This window comes from Gopherus flavomarginatus, chromosome 5 (assembly GCF_025201925.1).
Source record: "Gopherus flavomarginatus isolate rGopFla2 chromosome 5, rGopFla2.mat.asm, whole genome shotgun sequence".
Lineage (NCBI taxonomy): Eukaryota > Metazoa > Chordata > Testudines > Testudinidae > Gopherus > Gopherus flavomarginatus.
In genome coordinates, this window is record NC_066621.1 from 154,021,188 (window position 1) to 154,048,545 (window position 27,358).

General features: G+C 49.7%; 1 protein-coding gene across 6 annotated transcripts in view; it reads right to left on the bottom strand.

Moving 5' to 3' along the window:
• FRMD6 (FERM domain containing 6) overlaps positions 1 to 27,358 on the bottom strand; it is a 727,784-nt gene that overhangs the window by 39,144 nt on the left and 661,282 nt on the right. For 4 of the 6 annotated variants that reach the window (XM_050954687.1, XM_050954685.1, XM_050954688.1 and 1 more), the window contains one exon: positions 797 to 1,046. The exons of 1 other annotated variant lie outside the window; for it this stretch is intronic. In XM_050954687.1, coding sequence (XP_050810644.1) covers positions 797 to 895 — 99 coding nt within the window. In that variant the 5' untranslated portion in view covers positions 896 to 1,046. Of the gene's footprint in view, positions 1 to 796; positions 1,047 to 27,058; positions 27,337 to 27,358 lie in introns of all 6 variants that reach the window. One more of the 6 variants, XM_050954686.1, reaches the window with a different exon arrangement.

Consider the following 27,358-nt stretch of genomic DNA (forward strand, 5'->3'; position numbering starts at 1 on the left):
TTCTCCAGAATAAATTCCAGCCGGCCCTTTGGAAGAGCGAAGAAACCCATATTATTGTCAAAAGGCTCCATTCTGCCTCTCTGTTTGTCCTTTCAAAACCAATGGGGGTTGGGCATGCATGTCAGAGGGCTTAACTGGACCCAGTTCTAATGATACATAAAGGAATGGCTCACACTTAAAATGACATCACTTGGATTTAGCTAGAGCAGTGCACGGAGAATGAATTCTCAGAGCATCAAGTCCAATGAGACAGAGAGTAAAATCCTGATGCGCCTGCAAATGTGAGTAACTGTAAAAGGAGTAATACATTTAAAACTACAGAAGACTGACCTCTTTTAGAAACACATTTGTTAGATACACACACACTTTCTGTGTCCTAAATCAAATATATTTGATATAAAATGGAGAGGCTACAAAAAAAGTGATGAAAGTAACTAACTGAGCTTTTGTACACGCCCTCCAGTTACCGCTTTTCCACACTGTTTGATGTAAACGTACATAGAGAAGTAAGGCAACTGCGTGTCAAATGGACTTCTTAAAAACAAGCCTGCTTTAAACTAATTTTGAACAATGTATTGCAAGGAAAGTTGCCCAGGGCAGATAATTCTGCTCATCTGTCAGTCTAGTAGCAGCCTGGAGATCACCTGTGTCACAGGTGTCAGCGTGTGATAAAGCGAGACAGACTCCAGCAGTAAAACTGAGGCAATCGGGACAATGCTGGCTGCGGGTACAACATCCTAGGAGACCAATGCTAGACGAATTCACAGGACATACCTGGGTTAAGGCGTTTACCTACATTTATAATGATGTTGAGGGAATCGTCGTTGGGAAGGAAAATACAAACGCTGCGGCGGTCTTGCATGACTCTGTTATTATGGAAGTTCAGTTTGTTCATTGTGTTCTGGGCTCTCTCTAGTGGTTCAATGCGGCGCTCCAAGACCCAGAAGAAACCTCAGGTTCAGAGCACTCAGCAGCCAACAGCTTCTCCTCATCACAAACCCGTCACAGGAGGGACGTTCTGGCCTCTCTCTCTGGGAGTGCCATAGCTGGGAAGGAGAGAACACGCCAGTGTCAGATCAACAGGGAAGGAATCTCAGCAGCTTTCTTTGAACTGTGGAAGGGCTCCAGAGCTTCACACCCTGGGCTGCATTTCAGTGGAATCGTTTCCCGCAGTGGCTCTCAGCCTCTCCCATCCTGAGACCGTACGTTACAACAGAAAAGGGTTCCCTGCTCCAGGGCTGGATTAATGCTCAGAAACACCTGGCAGGTACCTAGGGCCCCAATTTGTGGGGGGCCCAACCCAAGCAGTCCTGCAACCCAGCTCACAATGCCACTCATTCAAATTCAGCCTGGCTGCCCCTCTGTCACAATGGGGCTGTGGGGGGGATGCACCAAATCTGAGTGAGTGGCATCATGACCTGGCGCATGGGGTCGCAGCTCTACTCCAACCTGGCCCAGTGTGACAAGGCCAAACCTGAGCAGGCAGTGGGGTGGCCAGCACTGCTCCTCCTCGGCCAGCTTCCAGCAGCCCACGTCCCCTCAAGACTGGCTACAAGTACAGGGAGCTGCAGTGAGTGCCCATGTAGGGGAGCCAGCCAGGAAACCTAGAGGGACAGACCCCAGGGGGTTAACAGGGCAGCATCTGTACAGCAGAAGCCAGTCACTGACTGATCTGGAAAGGGGAAGGTTAACCAAGCGACATCCATGCAGCGAGAGCTGGCTGTACTTGGGTTACTAAACCATTAGTGCAGCTGTGCTGGGCAGAGTAGGGTTAGTATGAATGCGTCTAGTTTAGCTGGCCTTCAGAGGGGCCAGAAGTGCATGTTTGCCTGGGTTAATCTGGTCCCACCCTTCTCTCTCGGGCACCTGCCCCTCAGGTTGGGAACCCGTTACTTACACCTAGCAACAAAAAGCCAGCTGGATTTACATTAATTTCCTAACACCGTTACACATCTACAAAGTGATGTGCAATTAACAGCTGCAACTCTCAGTGCAGAAGCATTTGTATTTAGTTAGCTTGCTTTGATGAAATGCAATTCATTGTTATTCAATGTCTTATGTGGTAGCGTCTAGACTACCTCTCTAATGCTAGCAGTGCATCCTCAAGGTACGTTCTGACCATCTGCCTCTCAGAGGATTAAATGTAGGATTTATTATTTCTCATTTAAAATATCTCTGCCCAGTTCTAAAGGTACAGCAGCAGACAGAATTACCAAGGAATATCAGTTTCATAACAGGCATCGCAGACAGCAGCAAATGATGCTGAAATTTCACTGCCCCACTTCTACAGACCTGTTGTTTCATGAAAAACTATATGGCTACAGAAATGGCAATCAAACGACATCTTCTACAAGGGGTTCTCTCTGTCCAACATCATTAACACAGATAGAAGCTTTCAGACGTTTGAAAAATGATAATCTCACCCACTTCAGTGATTTTGAAAAGGGTAAACTAAAGCACCACGGTTTCCAGGTCTCAACTTCCCCTTTTTTTTGGAAACATACATTGTGTCTGTGATCCTTCAAATAAAGTTGAACGCCAGCATTTTTGTGCCGGGTTGGACTTTGGCCACATGGGCTTGGATTCTGCACACACACATACAACTAGCTGCATATACATGAGCCGTCTCATTGAGTTCAACGTGTAAATGTTTTACAAGATCAAGGAGGTAACTCCTGCTCGGTATATTTCCCAACATACAGACACCCCTTTCCCTCTGCACTGTCTGCATGCAGAGTCTGCACTCCTAGGAGTGGTATGTTAAAGCCTGACAAGTTGGTGAGGTTTCGAACAAGGTAAAACGTACTAATAAATCAGCTTTACCTTGGGCAGACTTTTACCACCCAATCTGTTGCATTCTCAAGCTGGAAGCCCTAAGTGATCTGAAAGGCACTCTGTTAAAACAGTCACTCACGGAAACTATTTGGACTGGGTCTTTGCTCCCATCTGTATTAAGGCCCCAATTTAGCAAGGAAATAAAGCACCTGGATTACATTAAAACAGGCTGCCAGTCCCACTGACTTGGGCTATTCATCTGCTTAAATATCTTGCAGAATCAGAGATACTTACTTAAAAACCCATCCATTATGTTACTTGAATACCACTCTGAGTTCCCACTTATACAGGTCCTGTTGCAAAGAGGACATGCCATACCATTTTACCCATATGAACAAAAACAGGTCTGAGGCCAACCTAGTATGTACCAGAGAGCGACACAGAACCATGAAACTTCCTAGGACTGAAAGCTCACAGAGACATTAATTACAGCAGCCAAAAATCAAGACTGACCCTGAAAAGCACTGAATTGGCAGTTTTATTCTTCTGGCTTGGTTTCAGACCAGCCTCTAAAAGGCTTTACTGGCATATTAAGAAGGGGAAAATGTATATACAGCAGGAACAACACAGTTCTTTTTGGAAAGAAACAGCAGAGCATTTGGATTTATTTTGCTGCAGCTAGCAGAAAGAATGGGTGGTACTTTTATAACTGCTCAGCAACACACACCCAATAGCTCTGATGAACTTAATCCATTTATTTCTTCCACAATCACTTACATTCTGACCTCTGATTATTTCAGGATTTAAATAAAATGAAATATATCAAAACACGCTTCTATTTTTACAAGACTATAAATTGGAAGCTCATAATGCCTTCCTTTTGGGTTTTATAGAGGTGATTTATTCATTCCTATACAGTTAGTGTAAGTGCTTCCCATTTCAGTGTCCCCCTCCTCCCCACTAAATTGTTCTATAGGAGGGATTTTAGAAGTTATTCAACTCCTTAAATGGTCTTAACCTCAGGAAACTTTCCTCTGAAAATATACGTCAAATATCCTCAGCTGATGTACATCAGCACAGCTCCGCTGACGTCAACCAGCTGAGGGCCTGGGCTCTATGGTTTGAATTAAACTGTGCAGTCTCTCTTTTCAGGAATTAGCTAGTGGTAATTAACGCACCTAGAAAATAGAAGGAACGTTTCTACTGCCCCACTTTCAATGTGTTAAATTAGAAGCACCTAATGTCTCACCACTGGGAGGAATTTTCTTAGCAGCTTTAAAAAAAAAAGGAGAAAGTGGAAAAGCTCTGAGACATGAATTATCACTACATACAACATTTTGTAATTCAACAGCTGAAAGGCTCCAGTCAGATGGGAGATATTATTACTGCAGTTGCTTTACCGATATAATTTGCAACAGTCTAAAGTGTAAAATTCATCATCCCTTACGGCTCCGTTTTGATCTTGTAATAAAGCGGACAGGCCAGCCCAAGGCTGCCCAGAATAGGACTGTGCTCAGATTCCAAGCACTTCAAACGCTGCAGTACATTCAGATTCCTCCAGTTCTATCTGGTGTCAGGGAGAGCACGTAAGTGATGCTAACCAATCTCCCTCCCGGCAGGGAAGTCTTGCAGCAACAATCCTCCAGGCTGGCTAGCAGACAAGGGCAGAATTATCTTTCCAAGTACCCAGGCGATACTTTATGAAGGGCAGAATTTACTATTGCTTCTGGCCTTTTCCAGGAAAAGATTCTTGTGTCCTTTGATAGTAACTTCACTTGTATTCAAATCAGGACACTTATAAGTCAGCAAACTCAGAGCGAAGGGTCCCAGGCTAAACTCAGCTCTAAGCTGCTGAATGTCGGCATTACACAGACATCTTTCAGTAAGGGCAAGTCAGTCCCCGTGCTCCATGGCCGCAGAGTCCCCCCAGGAGAACTGGTCTGATTCCGCTAGACAGAAACGGAGCTAGGGATTGTACTGCGGGGTGGGGGGGAGACTCCTGAGCAGATCCTCACTCTGCATGGGCTTCCTGCACCACACACCATGATAGGTGGGTGGACACGCAGGCAAGGCCGCATATTGTGTTGATCTTTCTATGATCGGGGAGTGCGGGGGCGGGGCTGGAGCCTGGCCGGGGAGCCTCTATCGCCTACATGGGGAAGGAGTCTTCCTTCCTCTCTCTCGCATCTGCTCAGGTATTGGCCTGTCTACACGGGGCAGACACTGGCCTCAGGATTTGGGCGTACACAATTACATGACAAAAGTGGCTCTGGGATTCCTATGTACAGTCAGGAAAGCACTAGCGATGCTGGAGGACACATGGAGCTAATTCAATGCAAATTATTCAAAGGCAGAGGCCTTCATTAAAAGGGACACCATCAATCTAGGGTGGAAAATCACTTCTGCCTGAATTCCTATTGGTCCATTCTATAAGTAATACTCAAATTATTATTATGAAGTGAGATTGGAGGAAGAGGACTGCTTTTTCAGCTTGTTGACTCTGGACAGCATTTGACAGCGTTCTGCAAACAGTCTCAGTGACTCTGCAGCAAGTATGCTCAGTTTACATGCTAAATACGTGGAGGGATTTCAGCGAGTGCTAATGTGAGGGCCACCCTCTGAGCTGACACACTAGGGATCAAATTGGGGCACTCCAGACCTAAAAGTGTGAGTTGCTCCAGCATGACCTAAAGCAGGGGTTCTCAATCGTGTTCTTTCTAAGACCCCCCCGCAACATGATAAAAAATTCCAAGGCCCAGCGTGTGCGTGTGCACGGGGAAGACTTGGGGCTCTGGATGGGCCCTCGGACACAGGCATAGTTTGACTTCTATTTTGGGTGGGGGCAGGGGCTGGTGGGGCTCAGGCCAGCTCCGAACAGCAGGGTCCAGGAAGGCAGCGCCACCTCCACCCCCAACTCACCTCCGCAGGTCACCCACCTGTCTGGGACGTATGAGGCAGGGATTCAGCTCAGAAAGTTTGAAAACCACTCAGGGCGCAGGGAGGGTGTAGCGAGGGGCTGCGTGCAGGAAGGGGGGTAGCTCTGGGTGTAGGCAGGGCAGTAACGAGGGGCTGTGTGCGGGCAGGGGGGTAGCGAGGGGCTGTATGCGGGCAGGGGATGTAGTTCAGGGCACAGGCAGGGGGAAGTGAGGGGCTGTGTGCAGGCAGGTGGGTTGCTCAGGATGCAGGAAGGGGGTAGTGAGGAGCTGTGCGCGGGCAGGGGGGTAGTGAGGAGCTGTGTGCGGGAAGGGGGGTAGTGAGGAGCTGTGCGCGGGCAGGGGGAGTAGCGAGTGGTGCAGGCAGGTGGGTAGTGAGGGGCTGCATGCGGGCAGGGGGGTAGTGAGGGGCTGTGCGCGGAAAGGGGGAGTAGCTCAGGGCGCAGGCAGCGGGGTAGCGAGGGGCTGTGCGCGGGCGGGGGGAGTAGCTCAGGGCGCAGGCAGGGGGGTAGTGAGGGGCTGTGTGCGGGCAGAGGGAGTAGCGAGTGGTGCAGGCAGGGGGGTAGCGAGGGGCTGTGCGCGGGCAGGGGGAGTAGCGAGTGGTGCAGGCAGGGGGGTAGGGAGGGGCTGTGCGCGGGCAGGGGGAGTAGCTCAGGGCGCAGGCAGCGAGGGGCTGTGCGCGGGCAGGGGGAATAGCTCAGGGCGCAGGCAGCGAGGGGCTGTGCACGGGCAGGGGGAATAGCTCAGGGCGCAGGCAGCGAGGGGCTGTGCACGGGCAGGGGGAGTAGCTCAGGGCGCAGGTAGTGAGGGGCTGTGCGCAGGCAGGGGGAGTAGCGAGTGGTGCAGGCAGGGGGGTAGCGAGGGGCTGTGCGCGGGCAGGGGGAGTAGCGAGTGGTGCAGGCAGGGGGGTAGGGAGGGGCTGTGCGCGGGCAGGGGGAGTAGCTCAGGGCGCAGGCAGCGAGGGGCTGTGCGCGGGCAGGGGGAGTAGCTCAGGGCGCAGGCAGCGAGGGGCTGTGCGCGGGCAGGGGGAGTAGCTCAGGGTGCAGGCAGGGGGGTAGCGAGGGGCTGTGCGCGGGCAGAGGGAGTAGCGAGTGGTGCAGGCAGGGGGGTAGCGAGGGGCTGTGTGTGGGCAGGGGGAGTAGCTCAGGGCGCAGACGGGGTAGCAAGGGGCTGTGTGTGGAAAGGGGGAGTAGCTCAGGATGCAGGCAGGGGGGTAGTGAGGGGCTGTGTGCAGGAAGAGGGGTAGTGAGGGGCTGTGTGCAGGCAGGAGGAGTAGCTCAGGGCACAGGCAGGGGGTAGTGAGGGGCTGTGTGCAGGAAGAGGGGTAGTGAGGGGCTGTGCGCGGGCAGGGGGAGTAGCTCAGGGCGCAGGCAGCGAGGGGCTGTGCGCGGGCAGGGGGAGTAGCTCAGGGCGCAGGCAGCGAGGGGCTGTGTGCGGGCAGAGGGAGTAGCTCAGGGCGCAGACGGGGTAGCAAGGTGCCGTGTGCGGGCAGGGGGAGTAGCTCAGGGTGCAGGCAGGGGGGTAGCGAGGGGCTGTGTGCGGGCAGAGGGAGTAGTGAGTGGTGCAGGCAGGGGGGTAGCGAGGGGCTGTGTGCGGGCAGGGGGAGTAGCTCAGGGCGCAGACGGGGTAGCAAGGGGCTGTGCGCGGGCAGGGGGAGTAGCTCAGGGCGCAGACGGGGTAGCAAGGTGCTGTGTGCGGGCAGGGGGAGTAGCTCAGGGTGCAGGCAGGGGGGTAGTGAGGGGCTGTGTGCAGGAAGAGGGGTAGTGAGGGGCTGTGCGCGGGCAGGGGGAGTAGCTCAGGGCGCAGGCAGCGAGGGGCTGTGCGCGGGCAGGGGGAGTAGCTCAGGGCGCAGGCAGCGAGGGGCTGTGTGCGGGCAGAGGGAGTAGCTCAGGGCGCAGACGGGGTAGCAAGGTGCTGTGTGCGGGCAGGGGGAGTAGCTCAGGGTGCAGGCAGGGGGGTAGCGAGGGGCTGTGTGCGGGCAGGGGGAGTAGCTCAGGGCGCAGACGGGGTAGCAAGGGGCTGTGCGCGGGCAGGGGGAGTAGCTCAGGACGCAGGCAGGGGGGTAGTGAGGGGCTGTGTGCAGGCAGGGGGAGTAGTGAGGGGCGCAGGCAGGGGGGTAGTGAGAGGCTGTGTGCAGGAAGAGGGGTAGTGAGGGGCTGTGTGCGGGCAGGGGGAGTAGCTCAGGGTGCAGGCAGGGGGGTAGCGAAGGGCTGTGCGCGGGCAGGGGGAGTAGCGAGTGGTGCAGGCAGGGGGGTAGCGAGGGGCTGTGCGCGGGCAGAGGGAGTAGCTCAGGGCGCAGGCAGCGAGGGGCTGTGCGCGGGCAGGGGGAGTAGCTCAGGGTGCAGGCAGCGAGGGGCTGTGCGCGGGCAGGGGGAGTAGCTCAGGGTGCAGGCAGGGGGGTAGCGAGGGGCTGTGCGCGGGCAGAGGGAGTAGCGAGTGGTGCAGGCAGGGAGGTAGCGAGGGGCTGTGTGTGGGCAGGGGGAGTAGCTCAGGGCGCAGACGGGGTAGCAAGGGGCTGTGTGTGGAAAGGGGGAGTAGCTCAGGATGCAGGCAGGGGGGTAGTGAGGGGCTGTGTGCAGGAAGAGGGGTAGTGAGGGGCTGTGCGCGGGCAGGGGGAGTAGCTCAGGGCGCAGGCAGCGAGGGGCTGTGTGCGGGCAGAGGGAGTAGCTCAGGGCGCAGACGGGGTAGCAAGGTGCTGTGTGCGGGCAGGGGGAGTAGCTCAGGGTGCAGGCAGGGGGGTAGCGAGGGGCTGTGTGCGGGCAGAGGGAGTAGCGAGTGGTGCAGGCAGGGGGGTAGCGAGGGGCTGTGTGCGGGCAGGGGGAGTAGCTCAGGGCGCAGACGGGGTAGCAAGGGGCTGTGCGCGGGCAGGGGGAGTAGCTCAGGGCGCAGACGGGGTAGCAAGGTGCTGTGTGCGGGCAGGGGGAGTAGCTCAGGGTGCAGGCAGGGGGGTAGTGAGGGGCTGTGTGCAGGAAGAGGGGTAGTGAGGGGCTGTGCGCGGGCAGGGGGAGTAGCTCAGGGCGCAGGCAGCGAGGGGCTGTGCGCGGGCAGGGGGAGTAGCTCAGGGCGCAGGCAGCGAGGGGCTGTGTGCGGGCAGAGGGAGTAGCTCAGGGCGCAGACGGGGTAGCAAGGTGCTGTGTGCGGGCAGGGGGAGTAGCTCAGGGTGCAGGCAGGGGGGTAGCGAGGGGCTGTGTGCGGGCAGGGGGAGTAGCTCAGGGCGCAGACGGGGTAGCAAGGGGCTGTGCGCGGGCAGGGGGAGTAGCTCAGGACGCAGGCAGGGGGGTAGTGAGGGGCTGTGTGCAGGCAGGGGGAGTAGTGAGGGGTGCAGGCAGAGGGGTAGTGAGAGGCTGTGTGCAGGAAGAGGGGTAGTGAGGGGCTGTGTGCGGGCAGGGGGAGTAGCTCAGGGTGCAGGCAGGGGGGTAGCGAGGGGCTGTATGCTAGGAGGGCTCCCTTGTGGTCACTGCTCCCCAAGGCTCTGCTGGCCACAGAATTGGGTCCCCCTGCCTGGGCGGCTCTTACCAGCGGCACGAGCTGAGGAGCAGCCGCAACCCCGGGCACCAGCAGCAGACGGGGGAATGCCCTGGCTGCCTGCTCCATGCCACCAGCCAGAGCAGCAGCTGCCGGCCTCCGGCTTCCCGCCTCTGACCTGGCAGGTGGTGGGGAGTGGACGGGGAGAGGAGGGGAAAGAAATGTGGAGATTCCTCTGGGACTGCCCTGCTCTGGCACTGCGGGGGGTGGGGGGCACGAGGTGTGCAAACCAGTGCTCAGGGGTTCCTCGTCCCCCTAGCGAGGGACTCTGTGGCTTGGGGTTTCAGGCCCGTGGTGGGGGGTGCTAGGGCTTGGGCTCTGGGTTCAGTCAGGGGGTCCCGAGGCCCCCCTGAAACCCTCGGTTGAGAACTGCTGACCTAAAGAACCAAGGCTCCATACCTGGGAGCTGTAACAGATTCCTATCTTCTGTCGAGCGGCCATGGAGGGGGATCAGGAAAACACTCGGCTGTGGGTTACGCCAGCACCACAGCCTGGGCCCTGAGTGTCGAATAAAGCTCCTTCCGTCTCACACCAGCTGGAACAGAGGGCCTCTCTTCAGCAATACCTGTGCAGTCCCTGGCCTTCCCATTACCCGCTAGTGGCAGTTCTGTAACCCCCCACTGCTGGAGCTTACACGGGTGTGACTGACTGAACCCGAACAGTCTTTGGTGGATAATGTGATAAGGTGGAAGAGAACCCAGCTCGCTCTCCCATGGCTGGGCTGTCCCTGCAACGCTAACAGGAGTCGAAAGCAGCAATCCATTATTTTTCCTACTACAGGGAGCAGACACACAATTTGCACCACAGAATTCTTGGGCACTGATGGAGCTCTGCTCTTGTGGTGTTCAGAAGCTGTGATTAGTGGGAGTGTGGTTCCCTTTCGGGTCTCTCCAGATCTCAGCCAGCCTACAGTTCCCAACTTTCTCCCTCTCGTTAGTCCAGACAGTGCAGTCCCTAATTATGGTGGAGCTCTACTCCTGCAGAACCCCTCAGTCTGAGCCCTGCAGCACTTAGCATTGCAAGACATGCTCCGCAAAGTTTCCAATTTCCGCTGGAGCTACCTCACCCTCAATAGCTCCCAATTCCTTCCTTCTTAGCTTAGAAGCTCTGCAGAAGCATTATATGGGCACCTCTGACTGATACAAGTTTTTATAAACAGTGCACTGGCCTGAGCAATGGTTTTCCCCGCCACCATGCCTGTGCCATGCAGACTTTACTATGAACATGAAAACCTCAGGGTTGCCAGTTCTCACTATTAATTTGGTGTTTTCTTAAAGCCTCATTTCCTGACGTAAAGCGATTGTGTGAGAATCTCAGCTTCCATTTAAAATCAAAGTGAGTTTCTAGCCCTTATGGTTGAAGGGAAAAGCCTGAAGATCTAATCCAATCGCACCCTAACTCAGATGCAAACAAAAAAAAAAACTAACGTTTTTTATTTTTAAAATCTCATGATTTTTTAAGACAATCTCGTGATTTTGGGGGCTCCAATCATGATTTTTCAACATTTGGGTTGGCAATACCGAAAATGCAGTTAATATCCAACTAGTTCCACACAAAACGAACCAAAGGCACTGTTTCTCACGGGGATCAACAGAATTACACAAGCCTGGAGTTTCCAGGCCAAGCCATTTGATGAAGTGAGCCAACAGAAACCATGTGAACAGTTTCCAAAAGTGAAACTCATCTCATTTTCAGCCCCCCAAATCTTCGCAATACCTGGTCAGGTGTGTCCCAAAGCTTTCCAAAAATATTCTATCCTGGGCCAAAATCCGGCATGTGAAATTTCAGATGGATCAGTTTGTTTGGCAAAGTAGAGTGTGTAGGATGAAATTCAGCTTGCAAAATCTCAGCCATAAATTTAAACTAATACTCATCATAATCACAACCACAAGGGAGAAAAGCCATTCAGGCTTCCAAGAAGGTTTTGGAAGCAGACAGCAGATTTTCACTTGTGCTCTTGGCCAGGCAGTGTAAAGGGGCCTGAGCATAAACAGGAATCTGGTCCAGAGGGCATTCGGAAGAGCTATTATACAATTTTCTGAGCGTGTCCCTTAAAACAAAGGCTTCCCGTTAGAGGAAAGTTCTTTGTACGTATTAGATTTAAAATATACACTTTCAGCTTTCAATTTGTTTTTCCATAATACCTTTTGTAATGTTTGTATATTAGTGAAGACTTTCAATCATAAGCTCTTTGGAGAAGGGAACTTTCATTTACTAGGGATAGCATTTTTCAAAGCATCTACGTTCATCAGGAGTCCCATTTCAAAAGCAACTTAGAACCCTTAGTGCCTAAGGCCTGGTCTACACTGGGGGGAGGGGAGGAGAAATCGATCTAACATACCAACTTCAGCTATGAGAATAGTGCAGCTGAAGTCGACGTATCTTAGATCGACTTAGATTGACTTACTTCGTGTCCTCGCGGCGCGGGATCGACGGCTGCCGCTCCCCTGTCGACTCCGCTTCCGCCTCGCGCCCTAGTGGAGTTCTGGAGTCGACAGGGAGCGTGTTTGAGTATTGATTTATTGCGTCTAGATGAGACATGATACATCGATCCCCAATTGATCAATCACTACCCGCCGATCCGAAGGGTAGTGTAGACATACTCTTAAGTCACTCTCTCATTGAAAGTCAGTGGGAGTTAGGTTTCTAAACATCTAAATCACTGTCAAAAAGAGACTTGGGTAACATTTTCAGATGTGTCTTGGGCTGCTAAGTCACTTGGGCACTGCTGGAAATTTTACTCAGTTTGCACAGGGGGACTTTAACCTGGTTGGCTTTTAGCTCAGATAATAATATTTCCGTTTCTTCAGATCACCTGCTCTTCCGAGGTGATCCTACAATAAAATTCACAAGTGCTAAATTGTGGCATCACACTAATTTAAATAAGTAAGAGGCGAGGCTGATAGTTACTTTGCTGAAGAATCAAGCAAAGACAAGCTGAACTGTGAGGGATTTGGGTCCTTATAAAATACAGGCTTAAGAGACAACAGCAAAGGGAATACTGAAGAGGGCAGACTTAGCAAATGGCTTTTTCTGTAACCGGTTCCTTGTTTCCAGCTTGCTCAGATACAAAAGAGGTCTCTTTAAAGCAGTAGGAAATGAAACCAACCCCTAAAAGTAAAGGAATACCAGTGGACACGGACAGGAATACAAACTTAATTAAACCTGAGGTCAGGGAACCACACAATCTCCTCAGCCTGCAGGAACAGAAACCAGGAGTCCTTACTGATAAGCACTTGCTGATACTGACGGGAGCAAGCAGTAAGTTTGGTGAATTTAGCCGCTGGCACTGGAAAGGTTAAACTAAAAACTGTTCTCAGAGTCAGGAGAGAATACGGCTCCGATTCCACAGAGCGTCAAGTTAATATATTTCCTGCTTAGACTTGAGACTGGCCTTGTCATTTAAATTAGAAATGAAAAGGCCAGAAAAGATACACCCGCTGAAAATAGCTAGAGCTGCAGAGCATGCCTGCATTGCTTTGTTCAGACAGTCAGCGCAGCCTGATGCAGGAGCAAACATCTGCCACCATGTGGTTCAGAGACAGCAGTTTAAGGCACTCCCTGCAAAACAAGCCAATGGCCTTAGGATACTGAGCGAAGAAACTAACTCAGGGAAAGAGCTGGCAAAACTAACAGCCCAGTCTGTGGCAGAGCAACAAGCTGTCGACCACTACCCAAACTCTCTGTTGCCTAAAAACAAGTTACCATTCCTGTCCCTTTTGGTCTCCATTTGGCAGCCGGGACTCCCCGCAGTGCTCAGCTGCGGCATAAAACGTCTCCTTGCAAGGAGTTGAGTTTAGGTCAGTTCCCTTCCCGCCATGCCCTCTCTTCTATAGACTTCACAGCGAATGATTCAGGAGCATCACACAACATTATTTAAAGCAAATAAGGTATCCCATGCATGCTACGTACAGTGCAAATTGATCAGAGACTATTCGGAGTAGCTGAGCCTGGACTGCTGAGGTCTGTGTGAACAACACTCACCATGCTTAAGACCACTGGTTAATATTTTCAAAAGGGCCTAGCAATTCTGGGTGCCTCACTTTCTAGGGGCCCAAACAGAAATACCTGAAGAGAACCTGATTACCCATGGGTAGGACGTCAGCCGTTTGAAATCCGGCCTGCTTCAGGAGACTCAAGTCAGGCCCCCAGAACTGAGAAACCCATAATCATTAGTCCACTCAAACTCCTGGCCCACTGTGCTTTTCACATACCGCCCCCCCCCCCACCTAACCATCTGTGAGATATTACTGTACTGGATGGGAGCTGGCTTCCTTTGCAAGCCACAGAAGTGCGGACAGCAAGATTGGTCTGATTTGGGAGTCATCAAGTTGGTGGTACCGTGGCTCATAGTCAGCTACAATATCTGGTACTATTTTTTGCCCTACAGTTACTGAAGTTGATTCTTCTTCTCACTAGGGCCGATGCTACTAACCAATTGAAAATGGAGATTTGGTTTTTCGCATTGCATAGCTCTAAACCCCGGAGGGAGAGATTACATTACAGCCTAAGGCCCACAAATCATATTCAGCTGAGCAGTCCTGCTGAGCCGAATTGGGGAACCCTTCTTCGCATCGAGACTGTTCCAGGAATAGGACTTTCTGTCAGGAGAGCAAGGAGGCTGCTTAGAGTAAGGACCTACCCATGGTGGTGAGCCTGTGGTATTCTGAGACCACTACCTGTCATGCTGACCAACATTACCCGGAAACAAGGAGACACTCCCCATCTGTTTGCATCTGTCTGTTGTCTCTTGTCTTTAACTGTAAGCTTATGGGACAGGGATGGTCCTTCTGTTCTGTGTCTGTGCAACACCCAGCACAGTGGGGTCCTGGACCATGACAGACTCCTGCACAGTATGATAAAATCATTAATAATAACGATGAGTAACAGCTTCATAAACTGACCCACTCTGAGTAAGGCAAGCAGGATTTAGCCCTGTACCCATAGAAAATATCATCTAAAACACCACTGCTAACTTTACCAGTAACTTTAAGAACGCTGGATCTGGTCTGTGAAGCTAGATGGACCCAGTAACATTAGCCATTATTGCTTACCGTAGGCATGCAGACGGATTCATTGCTCTGCAATATTAAGCACTTCCAGACATAGCACAAGTTGGGTCTCCACTGGCGTCCCAAGTTCCAGGATGGGAGTTGGCTGCTGTAATCTCACATCAGCCCTGCTCTTAACCGATGAGTAACAACAGCAAAATAGTGTTTCCTATTTGGTGACAGCCCCAGAGAAGCTCAGCTGCCCTGTCTGTGTGCAATGCCCACTGGCACGGGTCACATGCTGCTAACACAGAGACCCGGGGGCCCTCTAGGTGCTACAGCAATACCAATAATAAAGAGGAGTAAGAAATGTCGCCAGAGAGAGAATGCATGCAGGAGAGAGGCTGCCAAGCCATGGCGAAGGATCCTACTTGTATCAGAACAAGGGAGCATTGTATTTGCTACACAGCTATAACAAAACACAATCGAGATAATAAACTAGGAATAAATGCTGGATGGAAACACAGATACAAACAACGACTGAGTTTTTGGGCGAAGAGTAGAGGCTCTCCTTTCCTAGAGTCCTGAGAAATCCAGAGAAGGGGCAGCAGGTGGAGAATGCAAAGTGTGATGGTGGGGTGAATGGTTCTAAACAGGTCTGTTTCTTATTTCATTCCACTTGACGGCTTCGGGGTACGAACTTTCAGCAAGAGAAGGAATGTCAGATTCAAAGCAAGGTGTTTTGCTGATGGTATCATATTTCCCTTCCCTTCACTTACACCACTAATCACCCAGCAGATCCTGTTCTTTCCTGGGGCAATCAGGGGTCAGTTTGCTCAATACAGACCCCTGCTCCCTTCCAGAGTCCTTCCTTTTTCCTCCCGCTTGCTGTGATCATCGCAAATTGCATCAGTGGTAAGTCAATGCGGCAAACAGTAAAACGGTGCTGGGCAGCAGCTGAATGGGCAGCCACCCACTCGACCCAAGAAGGCAAAAGCATGTCTCCTGTGTTTAATGACTAGTCTTCGCCGTCTCTGGAAATGGAAGCTGCAGTCCATTCCTGACCCGAAGCTTTCCTCCTTGCCAAAAAAATCAGCCCTGTAGCAATTCTCTGGGGCCAGCTCCCTCATTTCCCTAGGATTTCGTAACAATATTAGTAGAATAAGGCTTGGCCTACTTTTAACAATTAGATCAATCTAGCTACATGGCTCAGGGCTATGAAAAAATGTCACACCCCGAGTACTGTGGGTAGGTACACCTAAGCCCCAGACTAGAGACTGCTAGGTGGACAGAAGAATTCTTCCTTGGACCTAGCTCCCACCTTTGGGAGAGGTGGATTAACGCCTGTGATAGAAAACCCCCTTCTGTTGATGTAGAGAGCATCTATGCGACAGCAGCACTAGATGGTCACAGCTGTATTGCTGTAGCGTAGACCTAGAGCCTTAGAAAAAACAAAATGAAAGCATGAAGAGTACCCTTTTATAAAGGAAAGTTCAAGCCGTTCCCAGGGCAGGAATACCATTCGACATTCAGAGATGCAACCTGCAGCTATTACCTGTCAACTCAGATTCACCAAGCAGTTCCTGTTCCACCAAAGGCTAGTGAAAAATGCCAGAAGGTGCTCTGAAGAGTAGGAGATGCGCACATCAGAATAGCCAGATCACTAGATTTTTACTTGCAAGGAAGCAGCTAGAGTGACTTTTGAAAGATCATTAGAGCACAGCTTGGGTGCATGAACACAATTCCTCTGAACCAAAAATGCTCATTAGTCAGGAAGGATTAATTAAATGGTCCAACAACAAAGAGGCAGCTTACTAAGGACACTGGCCATAAGTTGTCCCTTGCTTATCAGAAGTAAAATTTTAGGGACCAATCCTGTACCCATTTTTCTTCCCTCACTCCATTTGTCTGCAACACCCACTTGCGCCTTCTCATGAACTAACTTTATGACTTCCTTTGGATAGGAACGCTCCTGTTATTTGTTTGTACAGGGCCCAGTGCAAAGGGGCTTTGATCCATGAGTGAGACCCATAGGCTGTGCTCTTTTTCAAACAACAACATGTCCCCACACATCAAGAACTCCCAGTGAATTTGAAACTTATGGGGGCAAATGGTCAGCCGACCGGTCATCTCTCATTCACTATTGCTATGTCAACTCCCGTTTACAGTCCACTCAGGACACCAACCTCCACTGCTTACTTGCTATGCTGTCAAACAAACAATCTCCTTCGTCTTTCCTCTCCTGCTGCCCCATGTCTGGGAGGAGCTCCCCATAACGAGCCCCCAAACTAACCCACTGGCCTCCTTCAAATCCCTCCTCAAAACTCTCCTTTGCCACGGTGCTTACAAAAAACTCGATCAGTCTGAGACCAGTGCCTAGCCTCTTGACCCATATTGTCTCACTGTCTCCTTGTATTCCGCCAGCCTGTCTGCATCCACCTTTTCTTACACTTGGATTGTCAGCTCCTGGGGGTAGGGGCTGTCTTTTGGTTCTGTGCTTATACAGCGCCTAGCATGGTGGGGCCTTGGTCCTTGACTGGGGCTCAGAGGTGCTACGGTAATACAAATAACCATCAAAATGACTAGTCTGATGCATCCCTGAAAAATCGGTTTCCATGTTGAAAGAGATGCAGACATTTGGTTTTGGTCCAGTAAAGCTCAACTTTTAGGCTGACAAGTGTCTTTGAAAGGCACTGTACAACCAGTCTGTGCACACTTCTAAAATTCATGAATTTTAAATGCCAAGATGCACTTGCTTTTTTTTGTAAAAGCAGCAAAGAGTCCTGTGGCACCTTATAGACTAACAGACGTTTTGGAGCATGAGCTTTCGTGGGTGAATACCCACTTCATCAGAAGCATGTCATGTATTTACCCACGAAAGCTCATGCTCCAAAATGTCTGTTAGTCTATAAGGTGCCACAGGATTCTTTGCTGCTTTTACAGATCCAGACTAACACGGCTACCCTCTGATACTTGCTTTTTTTTGACAACCATCTGCAATATGAGGCCATGTCAGATTTAGCAACCAGGCACAAAAAATTCCTTTCAATCACGATGCAGCCTGTATCCAAGGGAGAGGGGGGGGGGGGGGGAACGCTGGACTCTGGAAAATTCTTTTCAAGCATCTGCTTCTTATTTCTACAATGTAATCTTTGATTCCTTCATGCATGGGTCTTCCACAGAGCTCCCTTTGGCATATATGCTGTGCTGTTTACTAGTGAGTGATTCTACTGTGAAATTCCTATTATCTGGTAGTTAAGAATTGAATCTGCACATTTAACTTTGGTTATTCTGTCCCTAAAATATCTGCATCTGTTACCTCTAAGAAGGGTCCTGACACACTGAACTGCCCTGGATGAATTCCATCCATTATTTGATCAAAGAAGACATTAAAAACCCCAGGGCCTGATTTCCAGAAAAGCCAAAACTCCCACAGCTTCTGCTGACTTTAATTGGATTGGGGATGGGGGGAAGGGGTGCTGACTTCTTTGGGAAAAAAATCAGTCTATAAAGAGCTAATGCTCTCATCCTGTGGTGGATGAATGGGGGTGCAGCGTGGGTGCAGTTTAGCTGCAGGACATGTTTTCCCTGGACTCCGAGCTCATGGAAATCCTTCAGCTCCCACTCCAGAGGATCAGGCCTCCCTCTCCAGACATCACGCGGGAACTGTTGGTGTTCCAAGCAGTGTTATCCGCCACTTGGTCCCCTCAATGAGCTGTGCTGCGTATCTGCACGGGGGCAAGGTCGTGGTTGCTTGGCTGCCGAAGTGGAGGTAGATCACAGCTCACCACAGAGGAACAGTGGCTCCCTACTGCTAAAGCTCTGGGATCTGTGGGATTGAGAGCAGAGCTTTCTGCAGATCCTTGGCCACTGCAGGGTTGGAGGTCCATGCCCCCAGCTCCTCTGTGGTTCCCAACTTCCCAAGTGGACCCCTCGAAGGAAACTCCATGGAGTTCACCTTGGAGCACCCAACCAGGGCCTCTGTTCTGCTCATGTGTTTCCTGTGACCGTAGAAGGCTGGTTATTTCTCACACTGCATTATTTTTCCTCATTACAACACAGATTTCTTCCTTCACCCCAATCAGATTCCCTGCCAGGACACACCGAGTTGGCATCGTCATGAGAATGCTATTTGTGACCTCCCTTCATCGTGAGTTTTAATAATGATCATAGAAGGCGAACATTGAGAACACCAGTTCAGAGCAATCGGCAGATAAACCCTGGAGCTAGTCTGCACTGCTCCGATGCCAACCGGTTGGCATAGGAGCAATGCAGACTAGCTCCAGGGTTTATCTGCCGATTGCTCAATGACACATTTATTCCTCTTCGGAGTATTACAACAGATTTTCCACCTACCATATTTAAATAGCAAAGGGATTATCGATGGACACGAGAAACAGAGTTCTGAATAAGTCCTTGCATATTTTCACAACATTTAAATGCCAGCTTCAAATGTTGCCAAATGTTTTTCATGCAGCTGCTTTTAGAGTATTAAACAAACTCACTAGTCACTGACTACTGGCTGAGCCCTTAATTCTTAAGAGCCTCTAATATGATGAAAAGGAATGGATGAATTGAGGGATATACAATCAAAATTTGTGCAAGGAAAGGAAAGCAAGGATCAAGTGTCCAAGTGAGGGACAGTGGAAAGATGAAATTTATCATGCTTCATTTCACTCTGGAGGAATTTATTTTTCAATTTTAAAAATGTCTGCTTTATGATACATCATTTCAATGTAGGTATTCTTTAAGCTACTGTTATAAGTTTTAAATCCCTCACTTAACACAACTTCTGCTAACCAAAAGCTGGATTAATTCACGTTTGTGGCTGCCACATAATTAAAATTGTCTCCAATTCTGCATGCATTAAAAAGTTTCCACGTACTGAATGCAAGCAGATGAAAGAGACTTTCACTGGAACAAGAACTGTTCATTATAAGTATCAGATTACTTCATCTGCCACAAAAAGCCAGAGATTGGATGTTGAAAAACCAAAATAGAAAGAGAAATAGAGGATTTGCCATATTGAATTAGATGATTGGACCATCAGTTTCCATACCCCACCTCTGCGGGTGGCCAATAACTGATGCTTTGGAGGAAGGAAAAATGAATACAAGATATACAGCAGTGCATAATTGGCTATGGGTGAACAATTCATTCCTGATCACAGCAGATGACAGTCAGATCCTGAGCATCTTAACACTGATATAAAATTTCTTGACTGTAATAAAATCAAGAGAGTTACTCCAGATCTACAACAGTGAGGCTGAGATCAGAACCCGGCCCAATCGCTCTGCAACTGACCATATGACGAGATTACCCTTATCTACAAACATTAGCAATGGTCAGAGTTCTCCAGATCCTTTTTGAAACCCAGCCAAAGAATTTGATCCCATGACACCCTTCAGCACCATCCTGCTTATGTCTCATTCTGAAGCCAAGGGGAGTGCTGCCAGAGCACATACCTCAGCACAGAGAGGACGGAAAGGTGCTGATGTGCTTACACAGTGAACTAAGAAGGACAAGCAAACTGTGGACTGCTCTGTGAAGGATGAAGGCAGAATACTGTTTTACCCTTCAGAAGAGCAGATCTTAAAGTTAACTGCTGAAAAATGTAAGTTTCCATCGGGTCAATCTGAATGGCCCAGTTCCAATGCAGCAAAGAATCCCGTGGCACCTTATAGACTAACAGACGTTTTGGAGCATGAGCTTTCGTGGGTGAATACCCACTTCGTCAGATGCATGTAGTGGAAATTTCCAGGGGCAGGTATGGTCATTAATCAGATCCAAGAGTGACATCATATCAGGATAGGCTCTGACAAGAAGTACAGTGTAACAAGGGCACATACCAACTGGTTCATTCATTTATCAATTAAAAGAGTCTCATATAGGTGATAAGAGTCGGTGGCCATTCTGAGCTGCAGATACAGTAATTGCACAGGTTAGTTACCAACCTCACTAAAAGGGGTTACACAAACAGCCTTGGGAAGTTTGAATTAGTCACCTGACCAGGATATTGAATGCTCAGTGGCTACTCCCAGTGGCGAATCACATTCCTTTGACAGTTGCTTAGCCCTTCCAGCACGAATCTGTCATTGCAGTTTTATTTTACTCCATCATAAAGCAACTAACTGGATTTGAGGGTTATGTCTTAGGGTCAAATCCTCAGGCCCAGCAGAGCTGTAGTCAGTGCAGGAGCTAAAGGGAAGCTCTTTGGGGCAGGGACTCTCTTGTTCTGTGTCTGTACAGCACCTAGCACAACAGGGTCTTGGATCCATGACTACAGATCCCAGCCACACTACAATTAATGAACAACAGGAAGGAGGAGCTGAGCAATAAAGATGGCTTTATCCTTCCTTTGCCATCCCATGATCCTGGGGCAGGCTGGGTTCCGATTCAGCCCCCAACCAGATTATAGCTGCCTCAAGACTGCTGTAAATTTGTTCTTGTGACATGTACAAGAAGCTGAATTTCTCCTAGGAGAAAATCCCATGACTGTTCATTTTACCACACAGCAGAGTCTCTAGCAAAGACACAGCCAGTAATTTGAGCACAGGCTTTGACCCGCAATCGCAATGCAAAAGAAGGAGCTGGCCCTAAAGCCATGTAATTTATCCTACTTTCATTTTCCAGCTGCACAAGATGAAGGGAAATCATTTCAGTTGTCTTCATTTCTTTACCTCAGGCCCAATGCAATTAAATGGTGCACCCCGCCGCCTGAAAAAGATGCACACAGAAAACTGGTGGTGCCCAGCTTCCACCGCCATCCATCAGCCCCAACAATGAAAAAAAAAAATGGCTCAAATACTGAGCTCGGGCCTTCACACCTCACCTAGTGTAAAGTTTATTCTCTCCTTGGAAATGTCTGCATGACCCCCAGGGATTAAGAGGTATATCTGGCAAGCACTTCCAGCCACACCAAGGCCAGGAATTCTTGTGCCAGAGTTGGTTTCTGCCCAAGCTAAGTTAGGACTGTTAATTTAAGATCAAAGGGGTGGCACTCTGAGGATTTAAGAGTGCAAGTGCTGCCTATCTACCCTGGGAAGTTGAATCCTTACATGTCAGGGCAAAGACTGTAGGGAAGGCCTGCCTCTCAGGATGTAAATATATGAAGAACGCATGCTGCAGCACAAAATAAAAATCACTGGCCAAGTCATTCCTAGCGTAACTCTAGTAAAGCCAATGCTGTTACCCCAGGGAGGCGTACCCCAGCTTAGGTGTTCAGCAAACAATGCTTGGGGGATGTTGGAGGGGGATGGCAGAAGTCACATGGAGCCCGATTCTCCTTTGCCCTGCACTATGGGCACTCATTTACTCCACTGCACAGCCAAGCTTTCCACAAATAAAAACGAGCGCACAAGGGCCCTGATCCAGTTTCCGCTGATGTGAAGGCGCCCCACTGCCATCAACAGGAGCTGAATCAGGACCAAGATGCAGGGCACTTGAGAATCAGAAATGAGCTTTGAAAGATTTTAAAAATCCTGAACATCCAGACAAACGCTGAAAATGGAGTACGATCCCCAGTATCAGCGGAAGTTCTCCTCTCAGCTATGCTGTTTCACTAAAACTGGTGTAAATCCACTGACCTGGCCCCCCAACTACCATATTTCTCCTCACAACTCCTTGTAAGTTTCACAGTCTACTGATCATTGTGAAGCTGCTCTGCTGTCCCTCCTGCAGCACTCAGGGCTTCAGACACCTCTGCAGACGGATTACCCCTTGCCACCCCTTCTCACTGGAACGTACAGAGCCCTGGCTGAGCTGCGTTGCAAGGGACAGACCGTCAGCGATGCTACTTGCAAAGGAGATTTGGCTGAAATCATGTGTCATTTGCTCTGTTCAAACACAGAAACAAAAACTGATATCATGACAAGGGAGAACATTTCCTGCTGCACAACACAGTACCAGTCATATCTGTGCTGGTCTGGATGCAGAACGCTTGACAGTTTTCAAGGTCCAAAGCCTCATCTGGTATCAACTGGCAAAGTATAGATCTGCATAGCTTCACTGTAACTATGCAAAAATCTACACCAGCTGAGAAGCTGGCCTTTCATGAAGGATAGCTCAGTGGTTTGAGCATTGGCCTGCTAAACCCAGGGTTGTGAGTTCAATCCTTGAGGGGGCCATTGAGGGAACCAAGGTAAAAATCTGTCTGGGGATGGGTCCTGCTTTGAGCAGGGGGTGGGACTAGACCTCCTGAGGTCCCTTCCAACCCTGATATTCTATGTTCATTTGTAAAGTTCGACCTTCACCTGCAGCCAATTTCCTGAGGAAAGGCATTTCTGAAGGCTCAACCATTCAGGTCCAAATCCTGGTTGCTTTGTACACCTAAAATGCTTACTGACAACTGCACCAATAAGGCATTTCATCTGCACTAACTTGTTACCCCCCAGGAGAAAAACAACAGCTTGTTTAATGGGCCCCAGAACTGCTAAGTCTTCTCTTGGTTTCAACCCAACACATCATGCTAGCAAACAGGTTTCCTGAAATATTTGCTTGTGAATCTTTGGTGTGAAGTGTGATTTCTTACAAAAGACAAGAACTGAAGCCATTTCTGATTGCGATCAACCCTGAAAATATTTGAACCCATGACGTTCCACTAGAGGTATATGCCACTGAATAAAGGCAACACTGCAAAAAGCAATGGAAAGACACCAGGCCTGCTGTTTTAACCACACAAATTGTATGTTGTTTGTGTTTTTTGTTTTAATCATACCAAGTAACAAGAACAGGAAGGACCTGACAAAAGGCAGCACATGACGAACGGTGGTACTGCAAATAGTGTTTGTTTTAGACCTTGCTTTGTGGGGGCTGCATGTAATTGTAAAGGACTGGCGTGCTGGAGATCAGTGTCCAGTTCCTGGCTCTGTGACGGACTCCCTGTGTGACACTGAGTAAATCACTTTGTCTGCTCTGTGCCTCGGTTCCCCCATCCGGAGAATGGGGATAAAAATACTTCCTTTCTTCCATGCTTTGTCTGTCTTGCCTATTTAGGGTGCAAAAACCAAACGTCTGGAAGGGCTCACTACTCGCAAGTTCCCAGCTTGAGATGCTGAGCCCCTGCAGTGGGAGCGGTGCGTGCTGCACAGGTTTGACAACCAAAGGGAGCAGCCACCTATTTCTGAAAGTTTGGCAGCATCCAGCGGTCCCTGGATATTGAGCCTGAACTGCTATGCAGGGCTGGTGGGCCAGAGTAGGGAAGCTCCTGCTGCCCATGATGCACCTGTGGGACCAAGCCCTGTTCTCTTCAGTCAGCAGCTTTGCTTGAGCACGGTCTGTTCGTTCTAGAGCCAGACAAAGAGCTTCAGGCAGTAGGGCTCTCAACATCGCACCCTCCCTACTCCCCTGTGCTTCCTATCCTCATCCCAGACTGAGGGGGAGAGCAGCCTCTGTGGAATGGGGGGGAGAGGGGGCTTGTTTCTGCCCTGCCTCATGACACACACCAGTAATCTGTGCCAGGTACCTTGTTCCAGAGGAGTTGGGGGGCAGGGGAGCCAGAGAGCAGGCGTGACTGAGCTGCAATTCACTCGCTGGTCTGTTCCTAGGGCAGAACCTCTAAGGGGACGTCCTCACTGCCACTAAACACATGCGGCTGGCCTGTACCAGCTGACCTGGGCTCAGGAATAGGGGCTGTTTAATTGCAGTGTAGACGTTCGGGCTTAGGCGGGAGCCCCGGCTCTAGGACCCTGCAAGACAGAGGATCCCAGAGCTCTGGCTGCAGCCCAAGCCTGAATCTCTACATTGCTATGAAACAGCCCCTATGCCTGAGCCCCGTAAGCCAAGTCAGCTGCAGCTGAAGACAACGGCACGGATGTGAATGAACAGCTTTAAAGGGAAGGGAGGCAGTTGCCACAGACAGACGGGGGGGATTTGCCTTGATGACAGCGACGTTTGGTACACTCACAACTCAACCACCGTCTCCACAAGAGGCAAGCAGCCTGGCTGCACTAACCCCAGGCAAAACACAGACTAATGCTGGGCCCGTTCCAGCAACTCCTATTCACATAAGCAGTTCTTGCTGCGGCAGTGCTCTCATAGGAACCAGAGGCAAGGCCTGAGTGAGGAAGGGCCCAATCCGGCCAGCCTATGTGGTTACATTTTCACTGTGGGCTCGATCGTGCACGGTGCTGAATACCCTCAACTCCCATGGAGTCAGTGGGAGCTCAGAGCGCTCAGCATGTTGCAGGATCACGCCCAGAGCACAGAACGGTTCAGGGACACGGTCCAGGGGGCATGAGACACAAGGAACGACTTGGGGGAAGGTCGGGGGCAAAGATGGCTGTCAGCCATATTTGCATTCCCCATATTCTGGGTCAGCTGGGGGCTGATGCGGTTTCTGGAATAGATGGAAGCAGACAGAGGGCTGCTCTAGTCTGCAGCAGCCCTACCCATGCTGCTCCCTTGCCGCCTGGGGCAACCCAGAATCTTCATAGCAGCAGTGCTGCAGAAACACTTCGCCAGCCCCAGCCACTGCCCCATCACCAGGCCCTGTGAGGGTCAGGGGGGCATGTAGTCCTGCACTGCTCTGGTACCAGGGGGATTACCCCCCAGCAAGCTGCAGTGCCTTTACAACCCCAATATACCTCCAGAATAGGGAATGAGGACCTAGAACCAGAATCCCTTCCCCCTTTCTTTATACAGAAGTAACAAGAACTACTGAATAGATTTAATTCTGGGGCACCCTGGGCTTGATCCTGGAGCCTTTCCCTGCTGAGTGTAGTCAGACTGCTCATTCAAGAACTCACATGGGAGCAGGCTGCAGGACAGTGCTCAATTTGTAGAAGTTTGGGGCCCTGCTGAATTTGCCTGGGAAACCACAGAAGTCCTTAAAATTTCACTTGAGAGAAGTCCACTAACATTGTCCACTGGAGGATACCTCTTGCCTTTTCTTAACACAGCTAGGACACTAAACAAAACCACACAACCTGTAAACACACAGAGCCCTTTTGTAAACTAGTGCTCCTTTTCAGATTGTCACCTTTCCTTAGGGAGCAGCGTGGCATTAAACACTCTGTGCCCAATACTGCACCCTTGAAAACTCCAACTGATGTCAAAGGGAAATCTGCAAGATCAGACATATAGAGAGAGAGAGATCACTTCATCTTTATGCTCCTGCTCCCTCTGAAATCTAGGGGAGCTTTGCCTCGGATCAAACAGGAAGCAAGTTCAGGAACTCTGGTCAGTTGTCTTCCTACACCATAGTAAGTGTGCCACATTGTTTTGGCTCCTGTTTCCCTCCAGCATTCCTTAGGACACAGAAGTTCCCATGTGTTGCTTTGCTTTATAGCCATAACTAATGAAACAGTCAGTAGTAAGATATGGAGAACCCCTCATCCCTTCCAAATGATTAAATAGCAATATCAAGGCAGAGCTCTGTTCATCATTTTTTAATATTCTTCAATAGTAAAATGTCAGGAACAAATCTTACTATTTGACCCAACGCTGCTGGAACATACAATATCTTTCCCTCTGATTTATAATAAACCCCAGCAAAGCTGAGCTCACCCTGGCGTAGCATAAAAATGGCATTACATTGACAATGAATATTTTTCCACAGCAGTGGTACATTCACCCCAGGACTGCAATTAGCAAGGAGACTCAGAAGGCTGTAACTCTTCCTGTTTTTAAACGACCCATGTAATATTAATCAACAGAATGGGTAAGCTGAGCACAATTATAGTGCAATTTAAGGATGGCTTGTTGTATCTGGATGGAAACAATTATCCCACAAGGCAGCAGCTTAGGAGGGGAGACATAATTACGTTTAAAATGGAGGCTGCTGGGTATTAGAGAAGAATTAGAAGCGCTAACTGGATCAATTAGCATTGCAGTTAATAGGCAGGAGTATCATGTACCAGGCCAGCTGGCACAGTTTACACTGTGTTTGTATCCAGAAGTTCCAATCTGCCCTGATGACATTGTTAAGGGGGTGGGGGGAACAGACATGAGGAATTGCTGGACAAGAAGGCGGCACTCAGCTAAATAAGTCTGTCCCGTTTGTTTATTTTAGCCATATGGCCAATCCTTCAGCATTCTCTCCCTCTCTCTAAGTTATCTAGTCAAAATATCCTGTCCTCTCTTGATTTCCTATTTATAGACGCCTAGACTTTAAGGTCAGAAGAGACCATCATGATCATCTAGTCTGACCTCCTGCACAATGCAGACCACAGAACCTCACCCACTCACTCTTGTTATAAACCCCTAACCTCTGGCTGAGTTACTGAAGTCCTCCATTGAGTTACAGAGGATCCACCATTTACATAGTTTAAACCTGCAAATGCCCCATGCCCTTCACAAGATTTCATCAGTCACCTCCAAGTCGTCTTTTTTCTTTTTCAGAGCAGGAGCTCTGCAGGGCAAGGGACTGTGGGCGGGATTAAGAAAAGTGCCTCGGGCAGCAAGGTGCCCAGTTCCAGATGACATCAAGGGGAGATGGGCACCTCATTCCAGCCTGTGTCTTCCTGTGTGAAGAGTGGGAACTAATATATCTGAGGCCAGACAGGGAGACTCTTGCTCACAATTAACAGTACCTTTGGGCAGATTTTTAAAGGTATGTAGGCACCTAACTCATTGACTTCCACAGAAGTCAAGCATTTAAATACCTTTAAAAATCTGGCCTTAACGCCACAAGAAAGCCCACTCAAGTCACTGCAGTGATGCCCTTTGTCCCTATCTGACCCAAAATAAGGATAATGAATAAATTCAAGCTTTTAGCCTCTCTTGTAATGACATACGTCACCCCTTACATAGAGCTTTTCACACCGAGCCTAACAGGAAAGAGAGAACATGTATACAAAAGGCTATTTCCCATGGACCACATTAGACATCCCTTACTCATGGGAGCAGTTTAATGAAGATACTGGGATGATTCGCATGAGTAACAGCTACTCAGTGTGAAGCTGCAGAATTGGGTTCTTTAAAAGAACTCTACAAGTAACATGCGAAAGCATGCATTTGAGTAAGAGACGTCTCCCTCCACGGCTTCTCTTTCTACAATTAAGTAATAACCAGCGTTTTACGAAATCACAGCCACGGGAATGTCTGGGATGTCATATGTTCAGGCATTATGATTTGGCTGCAGGAGGAGGCAGAATCCATTTGTTCATCCACAACTGTAATAAGCAACACAAATGA